Below are 23,640 nucleotides of genomic sequence, written 5' to 3'. Positions count from 1 at the left end.
TTCCTGTAAAAGACCAACAACATACACTTAACAAAGCAACTAAACGTTACACTGGTTCCTCTCTCTTGTTCTTTTACAAGGCTACTATGCTACTTTTAGCTTGGACTATTAGCTTTTAAGCTACTTTTAGCTTGGGCTTGCTTTGCTAATTTTAGCTTAGCTAGCAGTCACCGAACATATTCTTACCGCAATCTTGGGATTGTTCACCCGTCTTCTCTTCTTCGAGTTAACGTTAGTCTCTTCCACACACTGTTTCGTCTCTAAAGCAGCCAACCTGGAGTTTAGTGTGGCGAACTGCTCATTCACATCGGCAGCAAGCACAGCGAGCTGACGAGACAGGCCACTGATAGCATTCAGCAGTTTCTGCCTCTCAGTCCTTTCTGCTGCAGCCGAGACTGTGTTGTGGCCTTTGTGTTCCTCCACAGCGCAGAGATAACAGATAGACTGCTGATCAGTACGGGAGAACATCTTCATCACCTCGTCATGACGAGAGCACACGTTCTCCTGGAGCTTGTTGGAGGGCTCCACCAGCTGATGTTTCTTGAATGCTGGTGATTCATAATGAGGCTGGAGGTGTTTCTCACAGTAAGAGGCCAGACACACCAGACAGGACTTGAGGGCTTTCAGTTTCCTCCCAGTGCAGAAATCACAGGCCACCAGCCAGTTAATGAAATGTAACAATGTTTGTTCAGACAATCAAGTGATAATTATGTATGAAAAATACATGCATACAATGAGTCACAACAACACTCAATGGAAGTGAGTGTGAAAAACCCAGTAGGCCTAATCCACTGGGAAAATTCTCCCACGACCACCGAGGCAACTCCAGCCAATCAAGAGGGATCAAATGCTCGGTTTGCATTCATGTCATCAACATGCAGGCAGCAGTCTCTACTATCCATATCAAAACAAATGTGCCATTTTCAAAGACTTTTGCTTGTCACAGTGACCTGTTATTCTGAAGTTTGACAGAAGTTTTGAAAATTCCTATTTTTTTCTGGTTTGTGTCAGGAGGCATGTTTGATCCTCAGTGGGAAATGATATGTAATCCATAAATCAAATATAATGTGATGCCTTACATTCAAAGTGAATGTGAAACATGATGCAAATCCAGATTGTGTCCCATCATGGCCAAGGAATAAAAATACTTGTTTTATGGCTTATCTTTGAGTTTACAAAATTGCCTTTTTTGACATAAGGATTTCAGTGTCTGTGGTTTGATTGTAGTCTTGGGAAATATTGTTTTACTTCAACCAGTCTGACTAAATGAGGTTATCGCTAACTACACATTGTGTACTTAATGTGATTCATTATATCTTAATTAAACAAAAACCCCTTCATGAACAAAAATGGGAAAAAATGTGTGCGAAAATATTGAGCTTTCAGAAATGTATTGCAGTTTCAATTTCAAAATACCAATATTGTAGTTTACAGTACCAATATAACTTTTTTTTTTATCGTGAACATGATCAACTGTCATGTTTGACTACTGATCTCAGAGCAGTGAAGAACCAACAATCCGCAGCAAACATGGAGACACAATGGGTTGAAGAGTTAAAAGACTGAATTCAACTGTTAACTGACTTCTGTCTATTTGAGTTTACAGAGCACAACAGATTCCCCGTAACAGAAATCTAAAGAAAATCCAGCATGGAGAGGCTCAGTGAACCTGGTCTGGACTCTGTGGAGGAGAGTCATGGTCTTGGAGACCCTATAGAAGGACAGTATACCTGCTCCGTGATCCAGGTACACTCCTACTTTGGAGGACGGAGGACCTGAGACGCGAGTTAGGACTTTGTTGTGAATGAGTTCATATCTCTTATTGTCACTTGCTAATGCCCAAGATTTATCACTGTATCCAAACCCAACTTCTTGCAGGTTACCTTTTCTGATGTTACTCTTGTATGCGACTGCTATAGAAATTAACCCCCCAGTGTTCTCCACCTCCCAGTAACAGCGTCCAGTCAGACTCTCTCTACTCAGGACCTGATTCCAATCTTGGAATCTGTCTCTGTGATTACGAACGGTCTGTCCTGGTACCGTCATTGTTACTTTCCTGTTCCCCTCAGATAATATCAAGTCTCTGTGTGCCGTGTTTGGATCCAGTGTGAGTGCACATGAATATTTTAAGAATTCAGCTCTGGTCCTGGGCTCTGGTTGCGGCAGTGAAACAACCACATCAGTCCCTTTAGCTAAGACCTTCATCCATTTCTCTGTCAGAACATCATGCAGGTCATCTCTGACCGCTGACACAGCCGCTGTCACGTCCTCAAAGTTGCGCAGAGGACGGGTGTTGATGCTGGATGAGTGTGTGGACTCACCGAGTGGTGACAGCGACGGGTAGTCGTGTAGAAACTGGTTGTGATCCTCTGTGTGTGAGAGCTTCTCCAGCTCAGCGTCTTTCCTCTTCAGCTCACTGATCTCCTGCTCCAGCTTCTCCTGAAGCTCTGTGACTCGACTCACTTCAGTTTCCTGCCGGGATCTGACCTGCTGCTTCACGTCAGAGCGTCTTTTCTCCATGAGACGGATCAGCTCAGTGAACATCACCTCACTGTCCTCCACTGCTTTATCAGCAGAGTGGTTGATAGCCTCCACCTCCTGTTGGAGCAGCTTCACATCTTTGTCTCTGTCCTGGATTCTCTGCTGGATGTTTAGTCGACTCACATCCAACTCTCTCTGCCTCTCAGTCCTTTCTGCTGCAGCTGAGACTGTGTCGTGGCCTTTGTGTTCCTCCACAGCGCAGAGATAACAGATAGACTGCTGATCAGTACGGCAGAACATCTTCATCACCTCATCATGACGAGAGCACACGTTCTCCTGGAGCTTGTTGGAGGGCTCCACCAGCTGATGTTTCTTGAATGCTGGTGATTCATAATGAGGCTGGAGGTGTTTCTCACAGTAAGAGGCCAGACACACCAGACAGGCCTCGGTGTAAAGGCCTGACTACACTGAGGGCAGCTGTGGATCTCCTTCTTATCCCAGTAGGTTTCAATACACTTCATGCAGTAGCTGTGTCCACAGGGAATAGTCACCGGGTACTTCAGTAGATCCAAACAGATGCAACAAGAGAAGGTTTCCTGGTCCAGGTTGAGTCTTTTGTGTTCCATTTCTCCTCTCAGTGAACAAAGAGTTTCTCTGAACAAAGTCAGCAGCAGCTCTGACCAACAGGCAGAGACGAGCTGTTTTTATAGCAGGAGATGGAGGGAGGGGTTACCAAGGTTTCTGGTATTCAGAACTTGATTGGACCGCAGCAGAGTGGGGGCGGGCCCTTTGAGGTCATTGGTCGGTCGGTTGGAGCGTCCCCATTGGCTCGTTCAAAGAGAGAAAGAGTTCCAAATCCAAATGGACATAAGTGCCTATTGTGGTGAAATTAAGTTTATGGGGAAAATGTGACAAAATGACTCCTGCTATGTATTGAAATGGCTGAATGGATTTCTTTATTAGCTGTTGTCCTTTTGATTCTCACTGATTAGAGGTTTTATTTTAGTGTGCAACATAATATCAGCCATGTTTCATAGAAGTGTTGAGGTTGGTTTTGGACTTTTTCTCATGTTTCCATCTCCTGAAGTTCAGGTTGACCACATTTGAAGATTTTATGTCAGGTGATGTTTACACATTTACATTTCAGATCAAATAATGAAGTGTGCTTTCTGTTGATTAGTTGTGAAACGAGAGGATGCTATGAATGAAATGACATCACAAGTAAAGTGTATCAATACTACAGATCGATGGATTCAGTCAACAAAAGAAGCAGATCTGGTTCCTTGAGTCCTTCTGGATTGGGGTCTGCTGTTTGCTGCTGAGCAGGTAAAGTCCAGTGGTTTCTCATGACCAGCCAGTTAACCTCCCTCTCCAGGATGGACAAAGTCCTCCTTGGTGTCAACACTGTCCCATTTTCTTTCAAAATGCACAATTCCTTCAGGTCGTTGTCCAGGTGCAAGTGGTGAGTGGAGTTTAGGTTTGCAGTCGCTGATCAATGTGAGCCTCTTTGAGACAAAAGCAGAGTCGTCTACTGACAACAACTCACTTTCTGGTCACCTCCTTTGAAATGTAACGATGTTTGTTCGGACAATCAAGTGATAATTATGTATGAAAAATACATGCATACAATGAGTCACAACAACAATCAATGGAAGTGAGTGTGAAAAACCCAGTAGGCCTAATCCACTGGGAAAATTCTCCCACGACCACCGAGGCAACTCCAGCCAATCAAGAGGGATCAATTGCTCAGTTTGCATTCATGTCATCAACATGCAGGCAGCAGTCTCTACTATCCATATCAGAACAAATTTGCCATTTTCAAAGACTTTTGCTTGTCACAGTGACCTGTTATTCTGAAGTTTGACAGAAGTTTTGAAAATTCCTATTTTTTTCTGGTTTGTGTCAGGAGGCATGTTTGATCCTCAGTGGGAAATTATATGTAATCCATAAATCAAATAAAATGTGATGCCTTACATTCAAAGTGAATGTGAAACATGATGCAAATCCAGATTGTGTCCCATCATGGCCAAGGAATAAAAATACTTGTTTTATGGCTTATCTTTGAGTTTACAAAATTGCCTTTTTTGACATAAGGATTTCAGTGTCTGTGGTTTGATTGTAGTCTTGGGAAATATTGTTTCACTTCAACCAGTCTGACTAAATGAGGTTATCGCTAACTACACATTGTGTACTTAATGTGATTCATTATATCTAAATTAAACAAAAACCCCTTCATGAACAAAAATGGGAAAAAATGTGTGAGAAAATATTGAGCTTTCAGAAATTTATTGCAGTTTCAATTTCAAAATACCAATATTGTAGTTTCCAGTACCAATATAACTTTTTTTTATCATGAACATGATCAACTGTCATGTTTGACTACTGATCTCAGAGCAGTGAAGAACCAACAATCCGCAGCAAACATGGAGACACAATGGGTTGAAGAGTTAAAAGACTGAATTCAACTGTTAACTGACTTCTGTCTATTTGAGTTTACAGAGCACAACAGATTCCCCGTAACAGAAATCTAAAGAAAATCCAGCATGGAGAGGCTCAGTGAACCTGGTCTGGACTCTGTGGAGGAGAGTCATGGTCTTGGAGACCCTATAGAAGGACAGTATACCTGCTCCGTGATCCAGGTACACTCCTACTTTGGAGGACGGAGGACCTGAGACGCGAGTTAGGACTTTGTTGTGAATGAGTTCATATCTCTTATTGTCACTTGCTAATGCCCAAGATTTATCACTGTATCCAAACCCAACTTCTTGCAGGTTACCTTTTCTGATGTTACTCTTGTATGCGACTGCTATAGAAATTAACCCCCCAGTGTTCTCCACCTCCCAGTAACAGCGTCCAGTCAGACTCTCTCTACTCAGGACCTGATTCCAATCTTGGAATCTGTCTCTGTGATTACGAACGGTCTGTCCTGGTACCGTCATTGTTACTTTCCTGTTCCCCTCAGATAATATCAAGTCTCTGTGTGCCGTGTTTGGATCCAGTGTGAGTGCACATGAATATTTTAAGAATTCAGCTCTGGTCCTGGGCTCTGGTTGCGGCAGTGAAACAACCACATCAGTCCCTTTAGCCAAGACCTTCATCCATTTCTCTGTCAGAACATCATGCAGGTCATCTCTGACCGCTGACACAGGTGTTTCTCACAGTAAGAGGCCAGACACACCAGACAGGACTTGAGGGCTTTCAGTTTCCTCCCAGTGCAGAAATCACAGGCCACATCTTCAGGTCCAGCATAGCAGAGACCAGCAGGAGCAGCTTGGAGTCCAGTCTTCTTCAGCTCCAAGAGAAGGTTTCCTGGTCCGGGTTGAGTCTTTTGTGTTCCATTTCTCCTCTCAGTGAACAAAGAGTTTCTCTGAACAAAGTCAGCAGCAGCTCTGACCAACAGGCAGAGACGAGCTGTTTTTATAGCAGGAGATGGAGGGAGGGGTTACCAAGGTTTCTGGTATTCAGAACTTGATTGGACCGCAGCAGAGTGGGGGCGGGCCCTTTGAGGTCATTGGTCGGTCGGTTGGAGCGTCCCCATTGGCTCGTTCAAAGAGAGAAAGAGCTCCAAATCCAAATGGACATAAGTGCCTATTGTGGTGTAATTAAGTTTATGGGGAAAATGTGACAAAATGACTCCTGCTATGTATTGAAATGGCTGAATGGATTTCTTTATTAGCTGTTCCCCTTTTGATTCTCACTGATTAGAGGTTTTATTTTAGTGTGCAACATAATATCAGTCATGTTTCATAGAAGTGTTGAGGTTGGTTTTGGACTTTTTCTCATGTTTCCATCTCCTGAAGTTCAGGTTGACCACATTTGAAGATTTTATGTCAGGTGATGTTTACACATTTACATTTCAGATCAAATAATGAAGTGTGCTTTCTGTTGATTAGTTGTGAAACGAGAGGATGCTATGAATGAAATGACATCACAAGTAAAGTGTATCAATACTACGGATCGATGGATTCAGTCACCAAAAGAAGCAGATCTGGTTCCTTGAGTCCTTCTGGATTGGGGTCTGCTGTTTGCTGCTGAGCAGGTAAAGTCCAGTGGTTTCTTATGACCGGCCAGTTACCTCCCTCTCCAGGATGGACAAAGTCCTCCTTGGTGTCAACACTGTCCCATTTTCTTTCAAAATGCACAATTCCTTCAGGTCGTTGTCCAGGTGCAAGTGGTGAGTGGAGTTTAGGTTTGCAGTCGCTGATCAATGTGAGCCTCTTTGAGACAAAAGCAGAGTCGTCTACTGACAACAACTCACTTTCTGGTCACCTCCTTTGAAATGTAACGATGTTTGTTCAGACAATCAAGTGATAATTATGTATGAAAAATACATGCATACAATGAGTCACAACAACAATCAATGGAAGTGAGTGTGAAAAACCCAGTAATCCACTGGGAAAATTCTCCCACGACCACCGAGGCAACTCCAGCCAATCAAGAGGGATCAATTGCTCAGTTTGCATTCATGTCATCAACATGCAGGCAGCAGTCTCTACTATCCATATCAGAACAAATTTGCCATTTTCAAAGACAATATTCTGTATTCTGATGTTTGACAGAAGTTTTGAAAATTCCTATTTTTTTCTGGTTTGTGTCAGGAGGCATGTTTGATCCTCAGTGGGAAATTATATGTAATCCATAAATCAAATAAAATGTGATGCTTTACATTCAAAGTGAATGTGAAACATGATGCAAATCCAGATTGTGTCCCATCATGGCCAAGGATTAAAATACTTGTTTTATGGCTTTCTTTGAGTTTACAAAATTGCCTTTTTTGACATAAGGATTTCAGTGTCTGTGGTTTGATTGTAGTCTTGGGAAATATTGTTTTACTTCAACCAGTCTGACTAAATGAGGTTATCGCTAACTACACATTGTGTACTTAATGTGATTCATTATATCTAAATTAAACAAAAACCCCTTCATGAACAAAAATGGGAAAAAATGTGCGCGAAAATACTGAGCTTTCAGAAATTTATTGCAGTTTCAATTTCAAAATACCAATATTGTAGTTTACAGTACCAATATAACTTTTTTTTTTAAATCATGAACATGATCAACTGTCATGTTTGACTACTGATCTCAGAGCAGTGAAGAACCAACAATCCGCAGCAAACATGGAGACACAATGGGTTGAAGAGTTAAAAGACTGAATTCAACTGTTAACTGACTTCTGTCTATTTGAGTTTACAGAGCACAACAGATTCCCCGTAACAGAAATCTAAAGAAAATCCAGCATGGAGAGGCTCAGTGAACCTGGTCTGGACTCTGTGGAGGAGAGTCATGGTCTTGGAGACCCTATAGAAGGACAGTATACCTGCTCCGTGATCCAGGTACACTCCTACTTTGGAGGACGGAGGACCTGAGACGCGAGTTAGGACTTTGTTGTGAATGAGTTCATATCTCTTATTGTCACTTGCTAATGCCCAAGATTTATCACTGTATCCAAACCCAACTTCTTGCAGGTTACCTTTTCTGATGTTACTCTTGTATGCGACTGCTATAGAAATTAACCCCCCAGTGTTCTCCACCTCCCAGTAACAGCGTCCAGTCAGACTCTCTCTACTCAGGACCTGATTCCAATCTTGGAATCTGTCTCTGTGATTACGAACGGTCTGTCCTGGTACCGTCATTGTTACTTTCCTGTTCCCCTCAGATAATATCAAGTCTCTGTGTGCCGTGTTTGGATCCAGTGTGAGTGCACATGAATATTTTAAGAATTCAGCTCTGGTCCTGGGCTCTGGTTGCGGCAGTGAAACAACCACATCAGTCCCTTTAGCCAAGACCTTCATCCATTTCTCTGTCAGAACATCATGCAGGTCATCTCTGACCGCTGACACAGCCGCTGTCACGTCCTCAAAGTTGCGCAGAGGACGGGTGTTGATGCTGGATGAGTGTGTGGACTCACCGAGTGGTGACAGCGACGGGTAGTCGTGTAGAAACTGGTTGTGATCCTCTGTGTGTGAGAGCTTCTCCAGCTCAGCGTCTTTCCTCTTCAGCTCACTGATCTCCTGATCCAGCTTCTCCTGAAGCTCTGTGACTCGACTCAATTCAGTTTCCTGCCGGGATCTGACCTGTTGCTTCACGTCAGAGCGTCTTTTCTCCATGAGGCGGATCAGCTCAGTGAACATCACCTCACTGTCCTCCACTGATTTATCAGCAGAGTGGTTGATAGCCTCCACCTCCTGTTGGAGCAGCTTCACATCTTTGTCTCTGTCCTGGATTCTCTGCTGGATGTTTAGTCGACTCACATCCAACTCTCTCTGCCTCTCAGTCCTTTCTGCTGCAGCTGAGACTGTGTCGTGGCCTTTGTGTTCCTCCACAGCGCAGAGATAACAGATAGACTGCTGATCAGTACGGCAGAACATCTTCATCACCTCATCATGACGAGAGCACACGTTCTCCTGGAGCTTGTTGGAGGGCTCCACCAGCTGATGTTTCTTGAATGCTGGTGATTCATAATGAGGCTGGAGGTGTTTCTCACAGTAAGAGGCCAGACACACCAGACAGGACTTGAGGGCTTTCAGTTTCCTCCCAGTGCAGAAATCACAGGCCACATCTTCAGGTCCAGCATAGCAGAGACCAGCAGGAGCAGCTTGGAGTCCAGTCTTCTTCAGCTCCTCCACCAAAACTGCCAACATGGTGTTTTTCAGCAGGACAGGCCTCGGTGTAAAGGCCTGACTACACTGAGGGCAGCTGTGGATCTCCTTCTCATCCCAGTAGGTTTCAATACACTTCATGCAGTAGCTGTGTCCACAGGGAATAGTCACCGGGTCCTTCAGTAGATCCAAACAGATGCAACAAGAGAAGGTTTCCTGGTCCGGGTTGAGTCTTTTGTGTTCCATTTCTCCTCTCAGTGAACAAAGAGTTTCTCTGAACAAAGTCAGCAGCAGCTCTGACCAACAGGCAGAGACGAGCTGTTTTTATAGCAGGAGATGGAGGGAGGGGTTACCAAGGTTTCTGGTATTCAGAACTTGATTGGACCGCAGCAGTGTGGGGGCGGGCCCTTTGAGGTCATTGGTCGGTCGGTTGGAGCGTCCCCATTGGCTCGTTCAAAGAGAGAAAGAGCTCCAAATCCAAATGGACATAAGTGCCTATTGTGGTGAAATTAAGTTTATGGGGAAAATGTGACAAAATGACTCCTGCTATGTATTGAAATGGCTGAATGGATTTCTTTATTAGCTGTTGTCCTTTTGATTCTCACTGATTAGAGGTTTTATTTTAGTGTGCAACATAATATCAGTCATGTTTCATAGAAGTGTTGAGGTTGGTTTTGGACTTTTTCTCATGTTTCCATCCCCTGAAGTCCAGGTTGACCACATTTGAAGATTTTATGTCAGGTGATGTTTACACATTTACATTTCAGATCAAATAATGAAGTGTGCTTTCTGTTGATTAGTTGTGAAACGAGAGGATGCTATGAATGAAATGACATCACAAGTAAAGTGTATCAATACTACAGATCGATGGATTCAGTCACCAAAAGAAGCAGATCTGGTTCCTTGAGTCCTTCTGGATTGGGGTCTGCTGTTTGCTGCTGAGCAGGTAAAGTCCAGTGGTTTCTCATGACCGGCCAGTTACCTCCCTCTCCAGGATGGACAAAGTCCTCCTTGGTGTCAACACTGTCCCATTTTCTTTCAAAATGCACAATTCCTTCAGGTCATTGTCCAGGTGCAAGTGGTGAGTGGAGTTTAGGTTTGCAGTCGCTGATCAATGTGAGCCTCTTTGAGACAAAAGCAGAGTCGTCTACTGACAACAACTCACTTTCTGGTCACCTCCTTTGAAATGTAACGATGTTTGTTCGGACAATCAAGTGATAATTATGTATGAAAAATACATGCATACAATGAGTCACAACAACAATCAATGGAAGTGAGTGTGAAAAACCCAGTAGGCCTAATCCACTGGGAAAATTCTCCCACGACCACCGAGGCAACTCCAGCCAATCAAGAGGGATCAATTGCTCAGTTTGCATTCATGTCATCAACATGCAGGCAGCAGTCTCTACTATCCATATCAGAACAAATTTGCCATTTTCAAAGACTTTTGCTTGTCACAGTGACCTGTTATTCTGAAGTTTGACAGAAGTTTTGAAAATTCCTATTTTTTTCTGGTTTGTGTCAGGAGGCATGTTTGATCCTCAGTGGGAAATTATATGTAATCCATAAATCAAATAAAATGTGATGCCTTACATTCAAAGTGAATGTGAAACATGATGCAAATCCAGATTGTGTCCCATCATGGCCAAGGATTAAAATACTTGTTTTATGGCTTTCTTTGAGTTTACAAAATTGCCTTTTTTGACATAAGGATTTCAGTGTCTGTTGTTTGATTGTAGTCTTGGGAAATATTGTTTTACTTCAACCAGTCTGACTAAATGAGGTTATCGCTAACTACACATTGTGTACTTAATGTGATTCATTACATCTAAATTAAACAAAAACCCCTTCATGAACAAAAATGGAAAAAAATGTGTGCGAAAATATTGAGCTTTCAGAAATTTATTGCAGTTTCAATTTCAAAATACCAATATTGTAGTTTACAGTACCAATATAACTTTTTTTTATCATGAACATTATCAACTGTCATGTTTGACTACTGATCTCAGAGCAGTGAAGAACCAACAATCCGCAGCAAACATGGAGACACAATGGGTTGAAGAGTTAAAAGACTGAATTCAACTGTTAACTGACTTCTGTCTATTTGAGTTTACAGAGCACAACAGATTCCCCGTAACAGAAATCTAAAGAAAATCCAGCATGGAGAGGCTCAGTGAACCTGGTCTGGACTCTGTGGAGGAGAGTCATGGTCTTGGAGACCCTATAGAAGGACAGTATACCTGCTCCGTGATCCAGGTACACTCCTACTTTGGAGGACGGAGGACCTGAGACGCGAGTTAGGACTTTGTTGTGAATGAGTTCATATCTCTTATTGTCACTTGCTAATGCCCAAGATTTATCACTGTATCCAAACCCAACTTCTTGCAGGTTACCTTTTCTGATGTTACTCTTGTATGCGACTGCTATAGAAATTAACCCCCCAGTGTTCTCCACCTCCCAGTAACAGCGTCCAGTCAGACTCTCTCTACTCAGGACCTGATTCCAATCTTGGAATCTGTCTCTGTGATTACGAACGGTCTGTCCTGGTACCGTCATTGTTACTTTCCTGTTCCCCTCAGATAATATCAAGTCTCTGTGTGCCGTGTTTGGATCCAGTGTGAGTGCACATGAATATTTTAAGAATTCAGCTCTGGTCCTGGGCTCTGGTTGCGGCAGTGAAACAACCACATCAGTCCCTTTAGCCAAGACCTTCATCCATTTCTCTGTCAGAACATCATGCAGGTCATCTCTGACCGCTGACACAGGTGTTTCTCACAGTAAGAGGCCAGACACACCAGACAGGACTTGAGGGCTTTCAGTTTCCTCCCAGTGCAGAAATCACAGGCCACATCTTCAGGTCCAGCATAGCAGAGACCAGCAGGAGCAGCTTGGAGTCCAGTCTTCTTCAGCTCCAAGAGAAGGTTTCCTGGTCCAGGTTGAGTCTTTTGTGTTCCATTTCTCCTCTCAGTGAACAAAGAGTTTCTCTGAACAAAGTCAGCAGCAGCTCTGACCAACAGGCAGAGACGAGCTGTTTTTATAGCAGGAGATGGAGGGAGGGGTTACCAAGGTTTCTGGTATTCAGAACTTGATTGGACCGCAGCAGAGTGGGGGCGGGCCCTTTGAGGTCATTGGTCGGTCGGTTGGAGCGTCCCCATTGGCTCGTTCAAAGAGAGAAAGAGCTCCAAATCCAAATGGACATAAGTGCCTATTGTGGTGAAATTAAGTTTATGGGGAAAATGTGACAAAATGACTCCTGCTATGTATTGAAATGGCTGAATGGATTTCTTTATTAGCTGTTCTCCTTTTGATTCTCACTGATTAGAGGTTTTATTTTAGTGTGCAACATAATATCAGCCATGTTTCATAGAAGTGTTGAGGTTGGTTTTGGACTTTTTCTCATGTTTCCATCTCCTGAAGTTCAGGTTGACCACATTTGAAGATTTTATGTCAGGTGATGTTTACACATTTACATTTCAGATCAAATAATGAAGTGTGCTTTCTGTTGATTAGTTGTGAAACGAGAGGATGCTATGAATGAAATGACATCACTATAGCACGCATCCAATTCAAGACGATGACACTGGCCTTCAGGGCCATCAATGGAACGGCACCTGCCTACCTTCAAACACTGGTCAAACCTCATGCCCCGAAGCGAGCACTCCGCTCCTCTACTTCAGCTGGCCGGCTGGTACCACCATCGCTGAAATCAAACAAATGTCGCTCAGCAAAGTCCAGACTCTTCTCTGTTCTGGCGCCTCAGTGGTGGAACGAACTCCCGACCAATATCAGGACAGCAGAGTCATTTGCCATCTTCCGAAAAAGGCTCAAGACTCACCTGTTCAGACTTCACCTCGACTCTACATAGCATGACCCACTAACACCCTCCCTCGACCCCCCCCCCGCAAAAAAAAATAAAAATAAAAATAAAAAAAAAACTCGGATCGTAGCACTGTTACTCTTGAAGCACTACTTTACTCAGATGAGGACCTAACACTTGTTCTATTTTTAGCTCTTACTGCATCGGCAATGATCGTCGTGGTTTCTTTGTTTCCTTCTTTTGACAAATGTACTTATTGTAAGTCGCTTTGGACAAAAGCGTCTGCTAAATGACCTAAATGTAAATGTAAACATCACAAGTAAAGTGTATCAATACTACGGATCGATGGATTCAGTCACCAAAAGAAGCAGATCTGGTTCCTTGAGTCCTTCTGGATTGGGGTCTGCTGTTTGCTGCTGAGCAGGTAAAGTCCAGTGGTTTCTTATGACCGGCCAGTTACCTCCCTCTCCAGGATGGACAAAGTCCTCCTTGGTGTCAACACTGTCCCATTTTCTTTCAAAATGCACAATTCCTTCAGGTCGTTGTCCAGGTGCAAGTGGTGAGTGGAGTTTAGGTTTGCAGTCGCTGATCAATGTGAGCCTCTTTGAGACAAAAGCAGAGTCGTCTACTGACAACAACTCACTTTCTGGTCACCTCCTTTGAAATGTAACGATGTTTGTTCGGACAATCAAGTGATAATTATGTATGAAAAATACATGCATACAATGAGTCACAACAACAATCAATGGAAGTGAGTGTGAAAAACCCAGTAATCCACTGGGAAAATTCTCCCACGACCACCGAGGCAACTCCAGCCAATCAAGAGGGATCAATTGCTCAGTTTGCATTCATGTCATCAACATGCAGGCAGCAGTCTCTACTATCCATATCAGAACAAATTTGCCATTTTCAAAGACAATATTCTGTATTCTGATGTTTGACAGAAGTTTTGAAAATTCCTATTTTTTTCTGGTTTGTGTCAGGAGGCATGTTTGATCCTCAGTGGGAAATTATATGTAATCCATAAATCAAATAAAATGTGATGCCTTACATTCAAAGTGAATGTTTTATGGCTTTCTTTGAGTTTACAAAATTGCCTTTTTTGACATAAGGATTTCAGTGTCTGTTGTTTGATTGTAGTCTTGGGAAATATTGTTTTACTTCAACCAGTCTGACTAAATGAGGTTATCGCTAACTACACATTGTGTACTTAATGTGATTCATTACATCTAAATTAAACAAAAACCCCTTCATGAACAAAAATGGAAAAAAATGTGTGCGAAAATATTGAGCTTTCAGAAATTTATTGCAGTTTCAATTTCAAAATACCAATATTGTAGTTTACAGTACCAATATAACTTTTTTTTATCATGAACATTATCAACTGTCATGTTTGACTACTGATCTCAGAGCAGTGAAGAACCAACAATCCGCAGCAAACATGGAGACACAATGGGTTGAAGAGTTAAAAGACTGAATTCAACTGTTAACTGACTTCTGTCTATTTGAGTTTACAGAGCACAACAGATTCCCCGTAACAGAAATCTAAAGAAAATCCAGCATGGAGAGGCTCAGTGAACCTGGTCTGGACTCTGTGGAGGAGAGTCATGGTCTTGGAGACCCTATAGAAGGACAGTATACCTGCTCCGTGATCCAGGTACACTCCTACTTTGGAGGACGGAGGACCTGAGACGCGAGTTAGGACTTTGTTGTGAATGAGTTCATATCTCTTATTGTCACTTGCTAATGCCCAAGATTTATCACTGTATCCAAACCCAACTTCTTGCAGGTTACCTTTTCTGATGTTACTCTTGTATGCGACTGCTATAGAAATTAACCCCCCAGTGTTCTCCACCTCCCAGTAACAGCGTCCAGTCAGACTCTCTCTACTCAGGACCTGATTCCAATCTTGGAATCTGTCTCTGTGATTACGAACGGTCTGTCCTGGTACCGTCATTGTTACTTTCCTGTTCCCCTCAGATAATATCAAGTCTATGTGTGCCGTGTTTGGATCCAGTGTGAGTGCACATGAATATTTTAAGAATTCAGCTCTGGTCCTGGGCTCTGGTTGCGGCAGTGAAACAACCACATCAGTCCCCTTAGCTAAGACCTTCATCCATTTCTCTGTCAGAACATCATGCAGGTCATCTCTGACCGCTGACACAGCCGCTGTCACGTCCTCAAAGTTGCGCAGAGGACGGGTGTTGATGCTGGATGAGTGTGTGGACTCACCGAGTGGTGACAGCGACGGGTAGTCGTGTAGAAACTGGTTGTGATCCTCTGTGTGTGAGAGCTTCTCCAGCTCAGCGTCTTTCCTCTTCAGCTCACTGATCTCCTGCTCCAGCTTCTCCTGAAGCTCTGTGACTCGACTCAATTCAGTTTCCTGCCGGGATCTGACCTGCTGCTTCACGTCAGAGCGTCTTTTCTCCATGAGGCGGATCAGCTCAGTGAACATCACCTCACTGTCCTCCACTGCTTTATCAGCAGAGTGGTTGATAGCCTCCACCTCCTGTTGGAGCAGCTTCACATCTTTGTCTCTGTCCTGGATTCTCTGCTGGATGTTTAGTCGACTCACATCCAACTCTCTCTGCCTCTCAGTCCTTTCTGCTGCAGCTGAGACTGTGTCGTGGCCTTTGTGTTCCTCCACAGCGCAGAGATAACAGATAGACTGCTGATCAGTACGGCAGAACATCTTCATCACCTCATCATGACGAGAGCACACGTTCTCCTGGAGCTTGTTGGAGGGCTCCACCAGCTGATGTTTCTTGAATGCTGGTGATTCATAATGAGGCTGGAGGTGTTTCTCACAGTAAGAGGCCAGACACACCAGACAGGACTTGAGGGCTTTCAGTTTCCTCCCAGTGCAGAAATCACAGGGCACATCTTCAGGTCCAGCATAGCAGAGACCAGCAGGAGCAGCTTGGAGTCCAGTCTTCTTCAGCTCCTCCACCAAAACTGCCAACATGGTGTTTTTCAGCAGGACAGGCCTCGGTGTAAAGGCCTGACTACACTGAGGGCAGCTGTGGATCTCCTTCTTATCCCAGTAGGTTTCAATACACTTCATGCAGTAGCTGTGTCCACAGGGAATAGTCACCGGGTCCTTCAGTAGATCCAAACAGATGCAACAAGAGAAGGTTTCCTGGTCCAGGTTGAGTCTTTTGTGTTCCATTTCTCCTCTCAGTGAACAAAGAGTTTCTCTGAACAAAGTCAGCAGCAGCTCTGACCAACAGGCAGAGACGAGCTGTTTTTATAGCAGGAGATGGAGGGAGGGGTTACCAAGGTTTCTGGTATTCAGAACTTGATTGGACCGCAGCAGAGTGGGGGCGGGCCCTTTGAGGTCATTGGTCGGTCGGTTGGAGCGTCCCCATTGGCTTGTTCAAAGAGAGAAAGAGCTCCAAATCCAAATGGACATAAGTGCCTATTGTGGTGAAATTAAGTTTATGGGGAAAATGTGACAAAATGACTCCTGCTATGTATTGAAATGGCTGAATGGATTTCTTTATTAGCTGTTGTCCTTTTGATTCTCACTGATTAGAGGTTTTATTTTAGTGTGCAACATAATATCAGTCATGTTTCATAGAAGTGTTGAGGTTGGTTTTGGACTTTTTCTCATGTTTCCATCTCCTGAAGTTCAGGTTGACCACATTTGAAGATTTTATGTCAGGTGATTGATATGGAAATGTTGTACTTCTTGATGAGAGGCATCTGAACTGAAGACTTACACATGAGAAGGTTTGGTGAATGTAAATGTGTCCTGTGACCTGTGACGTGTGGCCTGTGGCCATTTGTGTGTGTTTTGCAACCCATGGGTGTTTTGCGACATGGGTGTTTTGCGACATGGGTGTGGTTTATGACCCAGGTGGGGTTTGCGACCCATGCAAGGTTTAGATAAACATCGGAGTTTATGACTTCCATCCCTGTGAACTGAGTGAAAACACACCCACAAGAAGATGGATAAATATCATGTTCGTCTCACAACATTTTGAGTCTACACTTTGCAACAGACCAGCATGTTGTTCTGTGAATTCTCCTCTTGATCAAGATTAAATCCATGTTTGGACCTTGAGCTGACTCCGATCTCCTTCCTCCAGTTCTATACCAACGGGTAATTATTTTAACACTTTGGCGCCCAACGTGGGGCCCCAATATCTTTCCCTCTCTTCGTACAAGAGGACCTGAAGACCTTAAGGCAGAGGAAATAGAAACCCTCTGAAAGACCTCCACCGCGGGGCTCATATAGCCTCGTTTGGGACAGGAGGCCAGGTCCTCTGAAGAGGGGGCGGTGACGGGGCCAACCACAGAGGGGAGACGGACCAGCCAGGCAAACAGAGTCAGGGACTCATCGAAAGGGTAAGAAATTTCTAATAAGTAAAGCAAGTCGGGAACTTGGGGGATCGATCTCTTAGAATAGGTCAAAGGACCTAATAGGAAAAAGGAAATAAATAGAATCAAGCCCAGGCTTGGGGGAGCAGGACTCTCTTAGATTTAGGGCAGGACCCTAAATCCAGGTAAACTGTCTTTGGAAGGACAAGGATTAAACTAATCCCGAAGGCCTGCGAAAACAAAAAGACGTCAGGGAAAGGGTTAGAGACCCATAGGTAAGAGTACTCAAAAGGAAAGAAATAAAAAGACCGGTAAAATAGAAAAAAACGTTTAAATAAAATACGTATTGAAAATAATTAAATAGATAAATAAATAAATAAATAAACAAATAACTAACAAATTCAAGCTGGGAAATTGTAATAGTTGTTTTAGATTGTTGTTGTTTTTTTTTAAATATTGTTGTGAACCTGACGAGGTTCAATATAAATGAGATGCAAAATGAATGAGCCAGAAAGCTCTAGATAATGTAAAATATATAAAGAAGTGGGAAAAAGGTTTAAAGGAAAGTTGCAGGTGGAAGAATGCAGAGAATTGGTAGAAAAAAAATAGAGGAAAGGTTAAAGGGAAGTGAGAAAAGGCAGAACAAAGAGGGATACACTCAGGTGAAAGCATGGTTAAAGGAGGCAGAAACAAGGAAGAGAGGAATGCAGAAGCAGAAAGAAAAGAAAGTGAGACAATGTAAAGAAGAAACTGAGAAAAGAGAGGAAAAGATAGGAAGAAAAGGAGAAAAAGGAAAAGAAAAAGATTCAGTATGTAATAAACTTTATCCTGTTTTGTACTCCAACCGAGATAAACAGGATGACAAGTATGTGCCTCTGGGTCTCCACCCTCCCCCGTACAACATCCCTCAGCCACCACCGCCTCATGCCCAAGCCTCAGCTCAAGTCCTTCGCCCTCCTTCTCTCTCTGCATCTACTCTCACCGCTCCTGCACCGACAGAAACAGCTACAGGAAGTCCAAAAACAACGAGGTCTGGTAAGTTCTATGACTCTTATAACCTTCCTACCATGCCTATACTCTCCCCACCAAGGGAGTCACTGAGTTTGAACATACAAGAAGAAATGTATCCGATGATAGAAATGCCTAACCCGAGAGCCGGGGATGGGCAAGGCGCAACAATAAGAGTGTATAGAGCGTGGACAGAGGGAGACGTGAAAGACGCAGCATGCGGGGTCCCACACCCTAGGGAAAACACAGGAGAGTTTAGAGAACAGTTTCAAAGATTGTGTAACAGTTTCCAGCTTAACACTTTAGAGGCAGAAAGAATACTAAGGTGCATTGTAAAACAAGATTGGTGTTTGATTAAGGGAACATGGGACCCATTTCACAACAATGTTGCCATACCATATACCAACGCTCAATGGACTGTCCGAATTGATGCTTTAATTCAAAGAATAATAACTCATTTTCAGGGAAGAGCAGACTATAGCAAAATAGCACGGTGTGTACAGAATGCAGATGAAGGTGTGTTGATTTACCTAGAGAGACTGAAAATAGTGTTTGCCGCAAACAGCGGCTTACAACAGGATAATGCAGACAACGGTCCCTATAATATGCAGCTAAAAAACGCATTCCTGAATGGAATGAAGCCAGAGATCTCACAGTTTATAAGGAAGCACCTAATTGGTGTTGGAACTGCTGGGATACAAGCTACGACTGACCATGCAGTACACGCAGAGAACGTACTGAAAGAAAAGAAAAACAAGAAAGGTGGAACAAAAAAGGCAAGTGAAATATTTGTCATGGATGATGATGATGATGAAAATTATGCTAATTCATTCATTGATGTGTATTTCCGAGGCAATGTCAATCGTGGAGGCTGGAGAGGGAGAGGAAGAGGAGAAGGACGGGGAAGACGGAGATTTGGAGGAGATGAGAACTGCTACAATTGTGGTAAATTTGGACATTGGGCTCAAGACTGTAAAGCTCCAAAGGGCAGAGGTCAAGGAGGCTGGCGGGGGAGAGGAGGAGCAGGGAGACCCAGACGAGTTGATGATTCATCGGCGTGACTAGCCAATAAATCAGGTCATGCACAGTCACACACACACACACACACACACCAAGACACAGAAGATGAGGAGGAAGAAGTATGTTCACTAGAAAGCGCTGAAATATTTTTAAGCATGAATCAAAAACCGATAGTCACTCTGTTGGTTAATAATCATAAAACTCGTTTTCTATGCGATACGGGAGCATGTAGAACAATAATCAGAAAAGATGAAGGCGGTGATAGACTGCCACTCCAACATGGTAAAGGCATGAAGGTTAAATCTGCGACAGGACACATAGTCAACCGGTGTCAATTACCGATCTAAAGACAAATACAACAGTCTTAGCAGTGGTTGCAATCTCAAACCTGTGTCCAGTGAATCTGTTAGGGAGAGATTTAATGGAAAAATTAGGAATAGGAGTAATTCCAACCCCGTTGGGCATGGAAGCCTGCAGGATGACAAAAATACAAATGTCTCAAATGACAGAATGATACTTACTGACTGATAAAGAAGAAGAGGAACTGAAAGTTGTTCCTGAAAAACTATGGTCTAAAGGGACAGCAGATGTAGGGCTAATACGGGGTATATGACCAGTAGAAATAACCCCGAAGGGTTCATTTAGGCCCTACCAAAGACAATATCCATTGAAACAAGAAGCAATAACAGGAATACGGCCAATAATCAAGGATTTATTGGCTGGAGGGATAATCAGAGAGTGTCCAGATTCACCATGTAATACACCATTATTCCCTGTAAAGAAGGCGGCACCGTCACAAGGATGGCGCATGGTTCAGGATCTGCAAGCAGTAAATCGAGCAATAATACCAAGAGCTCCTTTAGTTCCTGATCCACATACTTTATTAAACGATCTGGACCCGAAAGTAAAATACTTCTCAGTAATAGATCTGGCAAACGCATTCTTCTCAGTTCCAGTACATAGAGATTCACAATTCTGGTTTGCATTCCAGTTTGAGGGTAGAAAATATACATACACGAGAATACCTCAAGGTTACTGTGAAAGTCCAACTATCTTTTCTATGGCCATGTCTGCAAACTTAGCAAAATTTGAACCCCCGTGTAAAAGCCAGATACTATTATATGTGGATGACATCTTAATAGCGTCTAAAACTGAAATAGATTGCAAAACAGATACCTTAGCTCTATTAAAGTTCTTAGCTGAACAAGGACATAAGGTCAGCAAAAATAAATTACAATTGTGGCAAACGGTTGTAAAATATTTAGGTTTTAATATTTCACAGTCAGGTAAACATCTAGACGAAAAAAGGAAAACAGCTATTTTACAAGCACCAAAACCTACAACCAAAAAACAAATGATGTCTTTCTTAGGTATGACTAATTTTTGCAGACAATGGATTGCTAATTATGCTGAAATAGCACAACCGCTCCAAAATGCTATATATGACCAGCCTATGGCAGCTCAAGACAAAATAACATGGACTCAAGAAACTAATGATGCTTTTGTTAGACTCAAACAAGTTCTAGTGAGCTCTGCAGTATTAGCTTTCCCTGATTACTCAAAGCCATTTGTTCAGACTTGCGATGCAAGATCTGGTTTTATGACTAGTGTTCTAACACAACCATTTGGAGGAAAACAGAGACCTATTGCATATTATTCATCAAAACTTGATAACATCACAAAGGCTATGCCACCTTGTTTGCAGGCAGTACAGGCAGCTGCACTCAGTGTGCAGAGTTCTGCTTCTATAGTGTTATTTCACCCACTGACACTTCTGGTGTCACATGCGGTCTCAGCACTTCTAATGCAGAACAAAATAGCCTTTATGTCACCAGCGCGACATCTTAGTTGTATGACTATCCTACTGTCACAGCCACATCTCACTATAGAGAGATGCACTACATTAAACCCATCAACCCTGCTACCAAATGAAACAGATGGAATAGCACATGATTGTGTAGGAGAAACTAGTGCTAGAGTTTTACCAAGACCAGATCTCACTGATGTACCACTTGATGCTGCTGATATTGTGATATTTGTAGATGGCTCATGTAAAAAGAATCCTGACGGGACAAATGTAAGTGGATATGCTGTAGTAACATCTGACAAGGTTTTGAAGTCAGGCTCCTTACCGTCGCATTTCTCTGCGCAGGCAGCAGAACTTGTTGCACTTACAGAGGCGTGCAAAATAGGGAGAAATAAAGATATAACTGTATATACAGATAGCCAGTATGCATTCTCGACACTTCACGTGTTTGCACAACAGTGGAAAAATAGAGGCATGGTAACATCTACAGGGAAACCTATTACACATAAAGATCTCATTTTGCAGCTACTGGATGCCATTCAACTGCCAAGAAAAGTTGCAATATGCAAGTGTGCTGCACATACTACGGGTAAAGATTTTATTTCAATGGGAAATAAAAAAGCGGACGAGGAAGCAAAACGAGCGGCTGCTACTCAGAAAAATGTAGATGACATTTATACTACTGAGACTACGCTTACACATATAGATCATGACATTTTGAGAGACATGCAAAATAGTTCACCTGAGACTGAAAAAAACATGTGGCGAAATAAAGGAGCCACACAGACAGAAACGGGGATTTGGGAGAGCCTCGACGGAAAGCCTATACTACCAAAAAATTTATTTAGATTTGCTGCGATATTGAGTCATGGGATTACCCATGTCTCAACAGGAGGGATGGTATCCACAATAGAGAACATTTTTACTACATATGGATTTCACAATTACACAAAAAATTTTTGTGCCTCATGATTGATTTGCTCTAAACATAATGCTCAAGGTAGACTACGTCCTAAACCAGGTAAATTCCCAGAAGCGACATACCCATTCCAATGTATCTGTATGGATTTTATTGAATTAAACAAAGCTGAAGGAAAGAAATACTGTTTAGTAATAGTGGATATGTTCTCCAAATGGGTAGAAATTACACCAACAGTGAACAATGATGCAATAACTGTGGCCAAAATTTTAGCTACAATAATAGCTCCAAGGTATGGTTTTCCAGAAAAGATTTATTGTGATAACGGTCCTCATTTTAGGAATCAAGTAATACAAAAGCTATCGGAAATATTTTCAATCCAACTCAGGTTCCATTGTAGTTATCATCCACAGTCAGCAGGACTGGTGGAAAGAAACAATGGAACTATTAAAGCAAAACTGAGGAAGGCTATGGAAGAAACAGGGAAGAGTTGGGTAACATGTCTACCAGCTGTAGCATTAAGCTTACACATTCAACCTAACAGTACAGGATTATCACCATTTGAAATATTATATGGAAGGCCATTTAGGGTACCGCTAATAGATACAAAGGGAGATGATACAAGATTGACTGAAACAATCGTTGACTACATGTCAAAAATGATGAAGAACAAAAGTGTTATGTCTACAGTATCTCCTCCTACAGATCCAGCACCAACAGGAGGGCCAATAAACCCAGGAGATTGGGTGTTTATCAAAGTCCTGAGGCGAAAGGATTGGTCAGCTCCCCGCTGGGAAGGACTCTATCAAGTGTTACTGTCTACACCCACAGCAGTCCGCATAGCTGAAAGACAGACTTGGATCCATCTCACACACTGCAAAAGAGCACAAATACCACTGTCAGATAAGTAGAAACATTCACCATGCCGGATTTAAAGCTATGCTTGATAACTGTTTTATGTGTGACCACAATTGCATTCCTTATTTCAAATATAGGGACACATGGCCAGGTATACGATAAAATGAGGGAAAGAGCTATAGGAATACAATCCAGGTGGGACACTAGTAGAGGTGCAGTGATAATAAAATGTACTTAAGGGATGAATTGCATTGCTCAGATTGATGCATGTCAGGTTTTCCCCTGTTCAGGACAACACTTTCACTGGCCGGAGACAGAAAATTATATCTGTGTCACCACGGAGGTATGCAGCACATATAGAAAAGCGTGGGGTAGAGCTGTTCATATAGGTGGGTGTGCGTGCGAGAAGTGGAGTTGGGTAATTGCTAATACAGGACCACGGGATTGGGGATACAACCCAAATTCTAACTTGAAAAACCGACTGAAAATTATCAAGATATTTGCAAAACAAAATATTTGCAAAACAAACAAGACTCCTAAACGCACTGATAACGGAACATATGTGTTGGGAGCATGGGGGAGTGGAATAAACAAGGTTGGGATATTCCATATAATAGTGTCCCCAAGCCCGAGAGATCAGACAACATCTGTAACAGCCACACCAACCAAACCGACTTCGATGAAAAATAATCCTGTAAAATATATAGACATAAGAAATATGAAGGAAACGTATGCCCTAGAAACAGGATTCACAGACTCAAATGTATGGCTACAACGGATCGTTCACACAGCCCGAAACAGCAAGTTA

At 42.8% G+C, this 23,640-nt stretch overlaps 2 protein-coding genes across 2 annotated transcripts; both read right to left on the bottom strand.

Moving 5' to 3' along the window:
• Positions 1 to 1,590: 1,590 nt before the first annotated feature.
• LOC311012455 (E3 ubiquitin/ISG15 ligase TRIM25-like) lies at positions 1,591 to 9,326 on the bottom strand (the record flags this gene model as incomplete). The annotated part of the gene is made up of 3 exons (XM_084007917.1): positions 1,591 to 2,916; positions 5,660 to 5,773; positions 7,683 to 9,326. The coding sequence occupies 3 exons, from the start codon at positions 9,324 to 9,326 to the stop codon at positions 1,591 to 1,593; spliced, it is 3,084 nt and encodes a 1,027-aa protein (XP_083864043.1).
• A 1,854-nt stretch (positions 9,327 to 11,180) lies between these two features.
• Positions 11,181 to 16,066, bottom strand: LOC311012454 (tripartite motif-containing protein 16-like; the record flags this gene model as incomplete). Its single annotated transcript, XM_084007916.1, has 2 exons — positions 11,181 to 11,717; positions 14,450 to 16,066. 2 exons carry the CDS (start codon positions 16,064 to 16,066, stop codon positions 11,181 to 11,183), a joined length of 2,154 nt encoding a protein of 717 aa, XP_083864042.1.
• Positions 16,067 to 23,640: the final 7,574 nt, after the last annotated feature.

This window comes from Eutrigla gurnardus, assembly GCF_963514095.1.
Source record: "Eutrigla gurnardus genome assembly, chromosome: 4".
Lineage (NCBI taxonomy): Eukaryota > Metazoa > Chordata > Actinopteri > Perciformes > Triglidae > Eutrigla > Eutrigla gurnardus.
The sequence above is the reverse complement of the archived record's forward strand: the minus strand, read 5'-3'. Positions and strand labels throughout refer to the sequence as shown.